Below are 14,897 nucleotides of genomic sequence, written 5' to 3' on the forward strand. Positions count from 1 at the left end.
GAGTTCAATTCCATGCTCAAACTTGGCACACCAGCTCACGAGTTTAGCTTATCGAGCTATTAACGAGTCGAGCTCGAGTTGGCTTGACTCACTTCCAGCCTTAGGTGCGGGTAGACGGGCTAGTTCCACCATCGCCAATATCAACGATCTCGACGTATAGCTCAATGACTTGATGTGCTAGAATTCTCCTATGGCCTCAAACATCGCAGGTACGTGTTCATCACCTACAACCCAAAAAAACTTAAACTTAAAGCCTCAATTTACTAAATTCACGAGAAATCTATACCCAATTCTTGTAACCTTCCTCTGAATATTAGATTTTTCAAATTTTACAGAGTGTCGAGTGAAAGAGTTTAAAACAATTATTTACATAAACACTTACAACAACATATCAGTACTAGACATTTTCAGTATGTGAAAAGAATTAAAAAAAAATTGGTGCTACAATGACATAAATGAGCTTTTTATATAGCTGAAAATTCTTGTCGCATGTATATATATCACGTCCGCAAATATAAACATTTTAAATAAGTATCTCGTCTTCATCATGGACGAGATAATTATACATATATGAATATATCTCATCCTTATCATAGGCGAGGTAAACTTACAATGATCGTGTTGTCTTATTTCGTTTGTAAAATAGATACACTATTATCGTTTTTTACCTATGTAATCTTTTCCAAAAATAAAATATGTGTACAATAAATTCGTCCTATCTAATAATAGAATAAGTAATAAAATATAATTGAGTAAATATCTAAATGTGTGTCTTAGTAAATTTTTATTTAAAAAAATCCATTAGTAAGAACTATAAATATATAATTTGAACAGGACAAATGAAAAGGTGAGTAATAAATGATGCCAGTATGCCACAATCACAATTCAATTCACAACCAATCTGGTTGTTAGATAGATGAGCGAATCTTAAAAAACATTATTCTTCCTCTTCATTCTAAATAGAAAAGTAGAAAACTGCAGTAGTAGTTAGTGACTATGGTACACTTTGTTAGCTGTGTGGAAAGTGGGGGAAAAGGCACCATGTGCTACACCGCCATTTGAAGTGGCATGGTTTAAAGCATTCTTCACCTTTTCATAAATTCAGCTCATGTATGCCCCCCTCCTCTAAATTATGTATCAATTTGGGTAGATTGGTAATTTCATGAGTCTAAGTCATTACTATTTTCAAAATATAATATAGTGTTTAGCGCGGTAAAAATATTATTTATTATTTATATCAATGCAATATACAACGCAACGCAACGAAGTAACAAGAAGAAAATTAGGAGGGAGACGTCAAAGCAACACAAAACCCTTTTGGACAGAGAAAGAAAAAGCCATTTCTGCTTTCTCTCTTTACATTCAAGCTCGCTTATCATTGTTATGTTCCTCACCTCACTGCATTTGCAATGCATCGCACTTCATAGTTCAGAATGTTCTCTTCGATCTTTTCTTCATTCTGAGATAGCATTTCATTTCCTGCATGAGGTGAGAAACCGTTAGTTCCCCTTTTGTTCAATTTGTGTTTCCTTTATTTGAATTTTGAACTCTCACATTGTGTTATCAACAGTCAAGGAACAAAAATGCAAGAATTTGGTTTCATGAAGAAAATGTGATAGCAGAATTTGCTGTCAGAGTAACATTCCATCACCAGAATCTAGCTTCAAAATGGTATATAGTATATCTTTTTCTTTTTTTAAAAAATTTGTTTGCCTTTTCTTTTTCTTCCATATATTCTATTTCTGGAATCTTCTCTCGAGTTCTGTTTGCATTGTGTTGCACAAACTAAAATTAGGAGAAGCTGAAAAAACTGCCAAAAATATCTTTAGAGTGGGTTTTTTGTTGAAACAATTGCACCCGTTCATTTTTTTGTTGTCACTTTGGACAACCCAATTTTCAGATCTTCTCTCTGTCTCTGTCTCTGTCTCTGTTTCTCTCTGTCTCTGAATTCATCTGCAAATGAATTAGGATGAAGAATGTTCCTTTGAAAAATTCTGAATCCTTAAGTCCTTATCACCTCTGGTAAATTTTCTTTAACAAAATTGGACGTTTTTCTATATTTCCATGTGAAGAAGAATTTGACAGTCTGTTCCATGGAATGGGGACCATTTCATAAAAGTCCAAGTTTTTATATTAGAATACAGAAACCACCGCATTCTGTTCTCATAATTGGAAGACCTTGTGATATTAGTCAATTACACCTCTAAATATAAATTTGCATATAATATTAATATGTTTTTTCTCTGCTAAAATGAAGTTGTAACCTACGATTACTATTATTATTTTTTTTGTTTTGTTGCAGATAATAATTGGGGTCAAAAATCTTGAGTGGCCCTAGTGTTTCATACCATCCCAACAATGCAACACAGCAAGCTTCATGAAGCATTCAGAAAGAAACTAGTGCTAGATTAACTGAATACAAAAGTAGCATTTGGGTTGCTCCAAATTCAATGACGTGTGATATCATTCTCATAGTTGGAATTAGAGTTTAGAGGAGGTGGGTGAGGATGGGTTCTGTGGGAGGGGAGGAGGCAATGCAAGATCCTGCAGACCGCGAGGAGCGGATTCTTGTTTCTGTTCGCCTTCGACCTCTCAATGACAAGGAGCGTGCAAGGAATGATGTTCCTGAATGGGAATGTATTAATGACACCACTATCATATACAGGAGCAATCTTTCAGCTTCTGATAGGTCCCTGTACCCAACAGCATACACATTTGGTATGAAAACATAACTATTGTATTTGAAAAACAATGATTTAGCTTCTTACTTAAATTCAGCCAGCAGCTGTGGTTTTTATATGCCTGTCTGTCTGCGTGAGTTTATCATATTATTTTCAATTTATTTCTTCAGTGTTTAACGAATGAATGAATGTTCTTGTCTTGGAGTATAAGGTGGAAATTTACCATAATTGCTGCTGTTCATACCCTTTGTTAATGCTACTATCAATCAATGGCTTTATGTCTCTTCCAGATTATTATTCAGTGTGTGTGGTCTCTTTTTGTTGATATCATCATTCTTCTTGGCAGAAAATATTTACAATGTATGTTACGAAACTGGTAATATCCATGCATGCAGTTGAAGTTGGTGAATTTGTTTTGTCACTGAATTCATTCTGCCAAGATCATGTTAAGCCTATTTTTGTTACTGTCAGTTACATGGACTGTGATAAGATTTGCTTCCATGTTCTGATCCACACATTTCTTTTCGCTGCAGACAGAGTATTTAGGGCAGATGCCTCCACTAGGCAAGTTTACGAAGAAGCAGCTAAGGAAGTTGCGCTTTCTGTTGTCAATGGCATCAATTGTGAGTTCTCTTTCTTTCTCTATCTTTTCTTATCTTATTTCTCCCATCTTCTTTTTCTTCCTTCATCAGCATCAGCATTCATTCAACTTCAATGTTGATATCTTCTCTTGCTTTATCCCTTGTGGCTATGGTCTTAAATATTCTATTTGATCAGCAAGCATTTTTGCATATGGACAAACAAGCAGCGGAAAGACATATACCATGAGCGGTGTAACTGAATACACTGTAGCTGACATTTTTAATTACATACAAAAGGTAATTGAACTGCTAACGCTTGCCTGCAATGCTGTGTTTTTCTCCAAACTATTTTTTTTTAATTAGATTTTTCCTTTTTTACAGCATACAGAAAGAGAGTTTGTTTTAAAGTTTTCGGCAATTGAGATTTATAATGAGTCTGTCAGGGACCTCCTCAGTACAGATAGTACTCCTCTCAGACTTCTTGACGATCCAGAGGTACATGTCTTCATCTCAAAAGAGGTAGCAAAAGTACATGTCACTAACAGTTTATCATTTTAACAGAGGGGGACAGTTATTGAAAGACTGACTGAGGCAACTATGAGAGACTGGAACCATTTTAAAGAGCTTATTTCTTTCTGTGAAGGTAATGATGGTTTGAGCTATTCTTGCTTCAAAGGACTACCTAGATTGGATTTCTTTATTTTTCTATTTCCCTGTTACAAAATTTTTATCCAGCTAGAGCTGATTGCTTATCCAAATTGATTGCATTTTTTCAGCTCAGAGGCAGATAGGGGAGACATCACTGAATGAAGCAAGCTCCAGATCTCATCAGATTCTCAGACTGGTATTATATGTTATTGTTTTTGTCAAAGGCCGCAAAATTTGTGAAATTTCATGGTAGACCTTTCTTACATTTCCTAAACAATGTGGTTTCTTCAGACAATTGAAAGTTCTGCATGTGAATTCCTTGGAAATGACAAGTCTAGCTCTCTGGCTGCTTCAGTGGTATGATTAATTTGCTCATTTTGTAGGAAATAATTATTATGTCTATGAGGAAATCAAATGATTTTTTTTTTGTTGGGGGGCGGGGGGCACAGAATTTTGTGGATCTTGCAGGAAGTGAACGCGCTTCCCAAACAAATTCAGCTGGCACAAGGTTGAAAGAAGGTTGCCACATTAATCGCAGCTTACTAACTCTAGGAACTGTTATCCGCAAACTCAGGTTAGCTTGTGAAGTTTGTGTTTCAATGTCTTGTTACATTCTCCAGACCATGTATACATAATATCTGGAACTTTTTAGTTCTCTTGAGTCTTGAGCCAAGATCATAATCTTTTGCCTCACATGCAATTGAATTTGGTTGCAGCAAGGGGAGAAATGGACATATTCCTTTCAGGGATTCAAAGCTAACCCGCATACTGCAGTCGTCGTTAGGGGGTAATGCAAGAACTGCAATCATCTGCACCATGAGCCCTGCACGGATTCATGTTGAACAAACCAGAAACACTCTCTTATTTGCAAGTTGTGCCAAAGAAGTGTCAACTAATGCACAAGTTAATGTAGTAGTGTCTGACAAAGCACTGGTCAAGCAATTGCAAAAGGAGTTGGCCAGACTACAAAGTGAATTGAAAACTTCAGGGTCAGCCCACTCTACATCTGATTGTGCAGCATTACTGAGAGAAAAGGATCAAGAAATTGAGATGGTAAGGTTTTTGACTTGTTTCCTGTGTTTTTTAATTTTATGATCCGATGGAGTATGTTGTATTATTCTGACATCACGTCTAGGTAAATGATAATAAACTCTAGATAGATTAATCGATAAATTATAGCAACCATCATGTTACATATGGAAAATTTGTATCGTTTATAAGGGTAGTACATGTTACTGGATTGTTCATTCAACTATTTGTTGTTGGTTCTGTATTGTTCTTCTATCCAGGTCTGGTCACATACCTCCTGTATTGTTTTGTCTCCTTGGTCACACCTACTTCAATCCTTATACTTATATTGAACTACCATTTTGTATTATTAAATTCCACCATATATTCTTTCATGGAATATATCTACCTCGGCTAAAAATTTGATAGATTGAAAACTAGATTTTCTTACTTCCTTCCAGTGGTGGATGACGGATTATTTGATGGTCTTTAGTAAAAAAAACCATTGGACCTTAAATTTCATTTCTGGCACTGCCTTTATGGTCATTACTTGGCACATTGGTAATCCATCATAATCTTCAGAGAAGCTTGAGTTAATTGTTTTTGTTTCTATTTTTGTAGTTTTTCCTTTTTAAGATATCCCTTAGTCACAGTACATTTAGAATATTTTGACTTTCAGCTGATGTTTTCCATGCTCACTGAAATATGCTAAACACTTTATGAAAGCATTACATTTTATTGTTGTCATAAAATAGCTATTTTTCAAGCTAACTTTGATTTCAGCTATAAAAAGAGACTACTGTTTTTAATATTTATTTATAGTTTGATATCTTTGAGCATATATTTCTTTTGGCCATATACATGAACTATGTTAATTGTACATGCAGTTAAAGACAGAGGTGAAAGAGCTGACTTTGCAGAGGGACGTTGCACAAACTCAAATTAAGGATATGATCCTCCAAGCAATTGGAGATGGCGAGTCTTCAACAGAATTTGTGAGTATATGGCCTATCCTGCTAAAGAATTTAAAGTATTAATTTAATTGGTGGAATAACTTCTCACTGTTAATTTTCTTGCCAAACATTCAGGATAGTGTGTATTCTCAATATCCCAAAATACGTGTGAGAAATGTGTGGGATTTTGGAAATCAAACAGAGGAGCAAAGTTCATTGAGTGTTGACTGCGAGGAGAGTTTACGGTCTTTTATTGCATATTCGGATGGACACAGTATCTGCTCTGATGATAACTTGTTCCAACTTCCTGACCTTGACAAGAATCTTCGAATGAGAAGTGCTCCGCTCGTGGTCTCACATATAGGCATTCGAGATGATCGGAAGAACATTGAAGATGAACAAGAAGAGGATGCCGATGATCAGCAAGAAGAGGATTCTTGCAAGGATGTTAAGTGCATTGTGTCTGAGGAGCTAATTAGAAACCCACACACACAACCAAAAGTGGTTGCTTCAAGCTTAAATACATACACTGATTCTATTGCATCATCTCCTTTTGCAAACACAGATACCTCAGCATTGGCTGAAACTGATAATAGAAGAGACAAAAAAGATCTGGATTCATATTCACCTGGGTTACAGGAAAACAAAAGGGTGAACCACTTGCGCCAAGATTTTGTTATTCCCTCCCCAGAGAAAAGTTATGCTTCTCCCTGGCTCAGAGAAATCGGTACATCTAGTTCTAGAAGCTTGAGGTTTAGCAGAAGTAGAAGTTGTAGAGCAAGTCTCATGAGGAATTCATCTTCGTATTGGTTCGATGACGAAGAAAGTATTCAGAGCACAACCCCAATAGGGAATGAAAAACACTTCACTAGAAGACCTGATGAACTTCAAAGCAAGGCTTATGTCCTAGACCAAAACACCTATTTGGAGAGGCTGCCCCCATGGAATGCCGGTGAGAATTCTGTGGAAACTTCTGCCGTTGATGATGTACAGAATGTGGAATCCTCCATTGACAAGGAAACTAAGAGCAATTGTCCTGAAGCTTCAACTCCACAAATAAAAGAAGAGGAAGATCTGAAAACTATGAATTCACCAACTGACCATGAGGTAAGCTTCCATCATGCTTCTTAAATTTGTTTCTTTTCTCTCCTTTTATTTGTCTTTTATCAGCTTGACGGTCAACTATCAGATACCGGATCCATTTGAGCATTTGTTTTTATTTTTCAACCATTGCTGTTTAACCATGTTAGTTATATAAGTAGCACATTTCTGCATGGTAGGTGTCCAAGACAGGATTGGATCCTGCAGTATCTGCAAAGAATTTCAAAGACGTTGGTGTGGACCCAGTGCAAGCTGAAGGAGACAGTAGTCCAGACTGGCCTTCAGAATTCAAGAGGCTGCAAAGAGAGATTGTTGAACTCTGGGATGCTTGTTATGTTTCATTGGTTCACAGGACTTACTTTTTCCTTCTATTCCAAGGTGATCCCTCAGATTCTATTTACATGGAAGTAGAGCATAGAAGGCTATCCTATCTTAAGCAGACTTTCTCCCAAGGCAAACACACTGTGGAAGATGGAAGAATTCTTACAGCTCAGTCAAGGTAACAACATCATTTCAACTTTCAAGTAATAAGAAATATAAGGATTGAGGTCATGTTAAATTCTTTGTAACAAGAAGCCAATTAATAATGCTTTTTCTCTTGAAAACCAGCATGAGAACTATTAAAAAAGAGAGGCAGATGCTGTGCAAGCAAATGCTGAGGAGGCTGTCCAAGTCTGAAAGAGAGAACCTCTACTTGAAATGGGGCCTTCTTTTGAGTTCCAAGAATAGGAGAGTGCAGTTGGCGAATCGTCTATGGAGTGACACAAAGGACATGGAGCACGTTAGAGAGAGTGCAGCCATTGTTGCAAAGCTGGTTGGTTCAGTTCAGCCAGAGCAAGCTTTTAAGGAGATGTTTGGACTTAACTTTGCCCCAAGCCCCACAAACAGGAAATCTCTTAGTTGGACAAGCAGCATGAGGAATATTTTGTGAGTTTGGATCACTCTTTAGGAAGGTTGATTACGGCCATGTAAATAACACATTGTTCTTTCAGGGGCAAGAGGATGATTTCACTTGTATGTTGCTAACTCATATTCCTATTGAACTGATTGTAAATTGGTTTGTAACTTGTAAGGGATGTGCAATTCCTCAAAGGTAATTTTTTTTCCAAAAATTGTTGTAGATTCTGTGCTGGTGAACATCACAAATATTGAATAGGTTGTATGGTTTTGTGTGCTATGTTAGCACCACCTTTGTCACATTATCTTCTTTCATCATTTATTATTATTTTACTAAATGGTGTTATCAAATCAAGAAGGTTTAATTACTTTGTTGGTCTTATAGTTTTGTGAAATTTTCAATTAGGTCCCTATACTTTTTTTCCTTTTAATTGGGTCCATGCACTAAATTTTTTTTCAATTGAGTCCCTATACTTTTGTTTCCTTTTATTTGAGTCCCTGCACCAATTTTTTTTAGTTAGGTCCTTATAAAATGAAGCCAATTACTACTAAGAGGGACTTAATTGGAAAAAAAAATTTGGTGCAGGGACCAAATTAAAAAGAAAAAAAGTATAAGGACCTAATTGAAAATTTTGCGAAATTATAGGACCAACAGAGTAATTAAACCAATCAAGAATTATTCAACCAGTTATGCTACACATACAAATTTTTTTGACAACCAAATCCAATCAAATTTACCCAAACTCAACAAAAACCAATTTCAGATTAGAGAGCGTATAAACACGCACTCCCGCAACTTTTCACTAGTGCGAACGTTAATATAAAAAATGCTTCTTCTCCCTCGATCAAATTTCAAACAGCGCTCAAAATCTCTCAACAATCTTTCAAAATCTTTGTGAAACCTCAAGAAAATTTTAAAGTTACGTTCCAAAACTTCACCAACAAACACAGAAATAGAAAACGAAAGATTATTAAAGGTACTGTTCACTGATCATCCATTTTTTTCACTTTTCTCTTTCGCATTTTCGATCGCGAAATACTAGATAGTCATATTTATGTTTATTTAGTAGATTCATTTTGTGTTCTTGCGTTCAAGTACATATTACTGTTCTCATTAAACTGTTCATTTGGTGATAACATTATTAGATCGGTGTAAAAATATTACGTAGTGTTTCTCGTATAGTTTAACTTATAATTGCATTGAATGTGTTTTTGTGCATATTTGAGTGTTTGCATATTTTGAACTAAGTTCGTGTGTAGTAATCAATAATAACTTTCGGTGTATTTTGTCTGAATTGAGATGCACTTGGTGTTGTTGTCCTTTTTTTTGTTGTAACTAAGCAACAAAATGTTGTTGTAGTGTTTCTGATGTTATTTTGTATGTGTTTGAGTGATTTGCATGTGTTTTTTTTTTCATTTTTGAGGAATTTTGTTCATAGATTTGTTGTAACTAACCCATAGAAATTTGTTATAATGCTTCTGGTGTCATTTTGTTCATGTTTGATGGAGTTACATGTCCTTCTAAACTGACATTATATGATCCAATCAAGAAATAATAGCGATGTATTTAGTTTGTATTTCAGTGTATTTTGTCTGAACTGAGATGCACTTGGTGTTGTTGTCCTCTTTTTGTTGTAACTAGACAACAGAATATTATAGTACTTTTGATGTTATTTTGTACATGTTTGAGTGATTTGCATGTGTTTTTGTCCATCTTGAGAGATTTTGTTCATGGATTTGTTGTAACTAGTCCATAGAATTTTGTTGTAGTGCTTTTGGTATTATTTTGTGCATGTTAGATTGAGTTTCATGTCTTTTTAAACTGACATTGTGTGATGCAATAAAAAAATAATAGCGGTGTATTTAGTTTGTATTTCATGTGTGAATTGAGGTGCACTTGATGTTGTTGTTACCTATTAACTTAATTTACTGTATTTCTTGTTACTGTCCCAGTTTAATGTGTTATTTCATTTTTGTCTTTAGGTGGAATTGTGCAATATATGTGATGAAATGACTGGAAATAATTGATCCGAAAAAGATCAAAAAGAAAAAATATGCATGGAAGAATTAGAAACAGGTAATTATCGTTACAAATAGATAACTCTCTATTACTAAATTAATAGAGTTTAATAAATATTTTTTTTTTAAACTGTAGGAGCAAATTGATCATTTCAGAGTCAAATATGCTTCACTCATTCTCTTTGACGAAATAAATCAACTAAAAGATAAAGCCGTTCAAGAATTTGAAGCCATAATGCTCTCCAAGCCATCTGCTGCATTATTACGTCCTTACTGTAAACTTTCATTAGGAGATATTGATAGTAGATAGTTTGAATGTTGTAAATTATTAAGAATTTTTATACTAGTTGTCTACGAAATTATCTGTGCAATGTATAGTTAAAACAAACACTATTTTTATAAATATTCAATCCAAGCTTTTCATAAAATTTTTTTGCAAATTTAAACTTCTATAAACATGTCTGTACTGTATTAAAATCCTGTTAATATGAATGAATCCAAGTTCATAAAAATGTACAAAAAAAGAATAATTTCTGTAATACATCGAAGTTCGAATACACCGAAAACTATTCAAATAAATATCGAGAATGCTTAGAATTTTTTCTATAAATTTTCATAAGAAGATATAGAAATTGTGTAGGTTGAATTTTTATACTGCTTAACTATTGAATTGTTTGTGTATTGTATATTTAAAATAAACAAATTCCTTAAAAAATTGAAGAAACTAATTTCAAAACAAACAGTAATATAATAAAATGGAACAAAACAAGAAAATATAAAAAGTAAACCTCATTTCCATAAAAAAAAAATAGTACATAGATTACATCAAAATTGTTACAAAACACCGAAATGCCTTCACATAAACACCGAGAAATTTATCTTATTCTCTTGAATCTCTGAATCAATAATTCATAATATGTCCATAATAATGGTCAGAATTTGATGGTATCACTGATCTACTATTTAAAAGGTTCAAATGTAAAAAATAAATCATATATTAGCAACGTCCTTCAATATATGTATATAAATTCTTACAAGACAATTTAATCCAGCTGAATGATTTGTTTCTGAGTTGGGGATATGTTTGATTTTCATTTTTCTTTTCTACTACATATAATTAATTGGTTCTTAATTTTATTTTCTTTTTCATTTGTGTTTCGAATGTTCGTAAAAAAACCAGCAAGTTTAGAATAATCTTTATAGAATTTTTCAGTTTTTTCAAGCGTGTTAAAAGTCATCTCAATCTTTGGCACAAGATGCTCTTCAACATCATACAGAAACTGAAAATACACTGAAAATATTTCCAAAATAAATCAATTTATAATTTCAAATACACTGAAACTGGAAACGAAACAGATTCATCAAAATAATAATTCAGACTCAGAATTCCTACATTACATTTAAATTCAAACCATCAACCATGAATAACAGTTTTTACAAATAAAAACAAAATTATTCAACTACAAAATCATAAACTACTAACGAATTGCAAACCATAGTAGGGTGCTGATAAACCACTATTTCATGGTTTATCTTGTGCTCAATTGAGTGGTTTTTATAAACTCTTTACCCACTTATTCATACTAATCGCATGTTTTACGTTTTCCTTCTTGATTTGGTGCTATGATTGAAAACATGCTTCTTTGACCTTAATTTTATTAATATTAATTCTCCCTTTATACCATTCGATACCGTGATATGTGCCTTAAGTGATTTTAGGGATTAGGTGCACATGGCACGGCCCGACCCGAAGACCCGTCCTATCCCCGAGCACTTTAGGGACTAATTTGGTGTGATTTCACCGGGTTTAGGGCTGGGTAAGGGTCTCAAAAATAGACCTAGTCATTATTTCGGGTCGGGTCCGGGCCATAGCTCGGGTCACCCGAACTCGGCCCGGTGGTCCGGTCATCATACACAATTAATATTTTGTGTTATTAGTGATGGATCATGGCTATTCTTATGTGGAATTTTAGTATTGTAAACCTTAATATTTTGTGTTATTAGTCATTATAAGACTATAAGTTAATGTTTTATGTTTAGAATGCATAAGACTTTAGACTAATGCATAATATTGTGTTATTTGTATTGATTTAAATATTTGGCGTTATTAGACAATATTAGTATTGATTGTGGTTATGCTTCAGTATTGATTGTGGTTATGCTTTAATTTTAAAGAAGGGTTGGTTCTTGTTATATTTTTCTAAGTGAATTTTACTATGTCAAATAATGGTTGGAGTCTTAGAAATTTGGATATTTTTACACCCTAACTTACAAGAAGGTATCAACGTAATGTAATGTTAACGGCCCGGTTTTCACCCAGTATAATTGTGGCTCGAAAGTGTGTTAATTTCATCGGGTTTAGGGTCGGGTTTGGGTCTAATAAATAGACCCGGTGTATATTTCGGGTTGGGTCTGGGTCACATCAAACCCGGCTACATCCGGCCCATGTGCACCCCTAAACCATCCACTTGATTTGATTCAAAACAATAATTCAATTCGCCATGGTTCAATTAACAGTCTAAACTTGAATAATTCATTATTTTCAAAAGTGAAATACCTGTTCAAAGCTTCAAATCAGATAAAATAGCATTGATATTGAACGAAGAGAATGTAGAGAAAGAAGAGAACACACAGAAAGAAGAGAACTTAGAGAATATAGAAAATATTGAAAAAATTCAAAAAGAAAAATGAAATCCGCATGAAAAAGACAGTTATATATATTCACGCGTTAAGTCAAAAGTTTGTTAAAGGTAGTGGCGAGTGGAGATGAATTAAGTTAAAGTTATTTGGTTGGACTTAGTTGATTAAATGACTTGGTTATATAGGTCAATTATTATTCAAAATATAAGGCATGAAATTGAAAACAATTCAAGACTTACATAAGTATCTTTTGATTAATTAATTTATACAAAAATAAATCGCTTGATCTATAAATATGCATGACATATATAACTAATAAAAAAATAGTAACAAAAATTAAATTTAAGCATGTTGCTCAATATTAAATATAAATTTAGTCTTATTGCATGCATCAAATAAAATTATTGACTACTTGGTTATGCATACTAAACATCTAACTATATCTCGAGTAGAGCAGAACAAATAGTTCTGGATCTTAACAAAAGATTATCCTAATTAAATTAAACAATCAGAAGCTAATAGTAAAAAATATTAACAAAATCAAATTCGACTCAACCGTGGGTACCAACACTAGGTTAGTTCCATGAAAAAAGCATGCAGCATTGAGATTGGAGGATCAACCGTGGGAAGTTCACGAAGGAGTGTCTTTTACAGACCAACCAAGTGAACTGTAATAAAGTCACCACTCACCGACAAGCTTATGAGTTATGGTAAAAAGATCTTAATGGAGTTCTGACCTCTAGACATGAAGTGTTTTTTTTTATTATTATAACAAAGCCCAAAGGTAGTGTTTGTTTAGTGTTCCTGTTCATCAAAGACATGGACACGGGAGTACATGTGTGTTGTTTGTTTTGTGAGACACAAAAAAGAGAGAGACACGGTTACACATAAGAGTACATAAAATACGTGTATTTTGTGTCTCTCCAAAATCATGAGACACGAATTTTCATTCTGAGACACAAATTAAACTAAGGTTTTGGACAAATTTATCCTTAGAATTTTTTGAAAATTCTAGATTTATCCAAATCATTTGGCCCTTCTCTTCTCCTTCGTCAGTAACTCAACTCCCTTCTTCTTCTTACCAGATCTTCTTCCTTCTTTCTTTCTTTCTTCTTCTTTTTTTTTCTTCTTCCTCTCTCTCTTAGAAGTCAGACCACTGTTTCGCCTCCGGCCTTCCTCAATCTCCTTGCCGCCATTGCTAGCCGCATCCCTCACTTGGAACTCTGCCGACTCAACCTCTCCTCTCACCACTGTGTTGTCTTTCTTCTGCCTCTTGCCTCTGCGCTTCTGCATCTCGCCGTGCCTCCTTCCCTCCTTGTCACGGGTCTTACCGCATCGCCCCTCCCTCCTCGCCGTCAATGTGGGTGCTGCAGGTACCCATTGTTCTATCTATTTCAACTTTACCTCAAAGATTTTTTCTCTTTTAGATAATAATATTTGAACACAGATTTGATTATTTGAGTTTAGTTTGACTGTTAAATTTTGATACTAAATTTGTTGTAATTTGATTAATGTTAATGTGAGTATCATTATACTACCATTGTTTTGTTTCTATTTTCTTGTGCTTCTTTATTTTTATTTTTAGATTTTTTCAGAATATATATTGTAAATCTTGTTTTGTTATGGGATTATGTAGGTGAATATTCTGATTTTACAATTAATTTTATTATGTAGATGAATGTTCTGCGTTCATTTTTTTTTTTGCCGTCGATTGCCATTGCTCCTCCATCAAGAACCGTTGCTTCTGCTCCTCGAAGGGTTTGGGCTACAGGAGTCCAGATCCATCGTCATCCAGATTCGCCGGCGGCTTCAAGCTTCGACGGCGCTTCCCTCCACATCCTCTCTCAACCAACGTCGTTCATCCTTTTCAGAAAGAACGTCTCTAATCTTTTCCTCTTTTATTATCCCTTTATTAAAAAAAAATCATCTGTGTATTTTATTTTACAGATATGCAACAAATTAAAATTTTTGTTGATTTTATTAAATTTAATTTAGATTGGCATATTGTTATTTTTGTATTTGGTTGAAGATTATAGTGGTATTGATGTTGATGATAAAGAAGGGATTGGACAAAAATAGTGATAGAGAAGAATGATGGGGATAAAATTGACATTTTAATAAAATTTTAAGTTGTATATTCTATTGTGTCTAAGTTACCAAACAAGATGAAAAATTGAGTGTCTTTTATGTCTATGTACTCATGTGTATTTGTGTCTATGTCTTTATTATTTCAAGACATCAACCAAACGTAGCCAAAAGGAACAAAATTAAACAAACTAGATATAAAACGGGGTAAGGTAGTTTCTCTACTGTCCCCGTGGAAGATTTTTTGCTAACTCCGGAAAATGGGTGATTTCAGAATAAAAAAT

At 34.2% G+C, this 14,897-nt stretch overlaps 1 protein-coding gene across 2 annotated transcripts; it reads left to right on the top strand.

The window, feature by feature from the left end:
- The first annotated feature begins 1,259 nt into the window (after positions 1-1,259).
- On the top strand, positions 1,260-8,169 carry LOC112749509 (kinesin-like protein KIN-7E). 2 transcript variants are annotated; one of them, XM_025797776.3, is made up of 15 exons: positions 1,260-1,488; positions 1,571-1,671; positions 2,303-2,718; positions 3,215-3,304; positions 3,459-3,559; positions 3,644-3,757; positions 3,824-3,905; positions 4,039-4,106; positions 4,202-4,267; positions 4,360-4,484; positions 4,627-4,963; positions 5,806-5,913; positions 6,007-6,978; positions 7,152-7,471; positions 7,582-8,169. In XM_025797776.3, the coding sequence occupies exons 3-15, from the start codon at positions 2,508-2,510 to the stop codon at positions 7,901-7,903; spliced, it is 2,916 nt and encodes a 971-aa protein (XP_025653561.1). In that variant the 5' UTR covers positions 1,260-1,488; positions 1,571-1,671; positions 2,303-2,507; the 3' UTR covers positions 7,904-8,169. The 2 variants fall into 2 exon arrangements, with proteins under 2 accessions (XP_025653561.1, XP_025653564.1); XM_025797779.3 differs by lacking the exons at positions 1,260-1,488; positions 1,571-1,671 and adding an exon at positions 1,865-2,022.
- The last annotated feature ends 6,728 nt before the right edge of the window (positions 8,170-14,897 follow it).

The sequence above is a fragment of the Arachis hypogaea genome, chromosome 15, assembly GCF_003086295.3.
Source record: "Arachis hypogaea cultivar Tifrunner chromosome 15, arahy.Tifrunner.gnm2.J5K5, whole genome shotgun sequence".
Classification (NCBI taxonomy): Eukaryota; Viridiplantae; Streptophyta; class Magnoliopsida; order Fabales; family Fabaceae; genus Arachis; species Arachis hypogaea.

Excerpts from the sequence above, each read along its gene's own strand:
- LOC112749509 (XM_025797776.3), top strand. The coding sequence starts at position 2,508 with ATGGGTTCTGTGGGAGGGGAGGAGGCAATGCAAGATCCTGCAGACCGC. Across the intron at positions 3,560-3,643 it reads TTTTTAATTACATACAAAAG|CATACAGAAAGAGAGTTTGT; the intron begins GTAATTGAACTG and ends CCTTTTTTACAG. Across the intron at positions 4,964-5,805 it reads AGGATCAAGAAATTGAGATG|TTAAAGACAGAGGTGAAAGA; the intron begins GTAAGGTTTTTG and ends TTGTACATGCAG.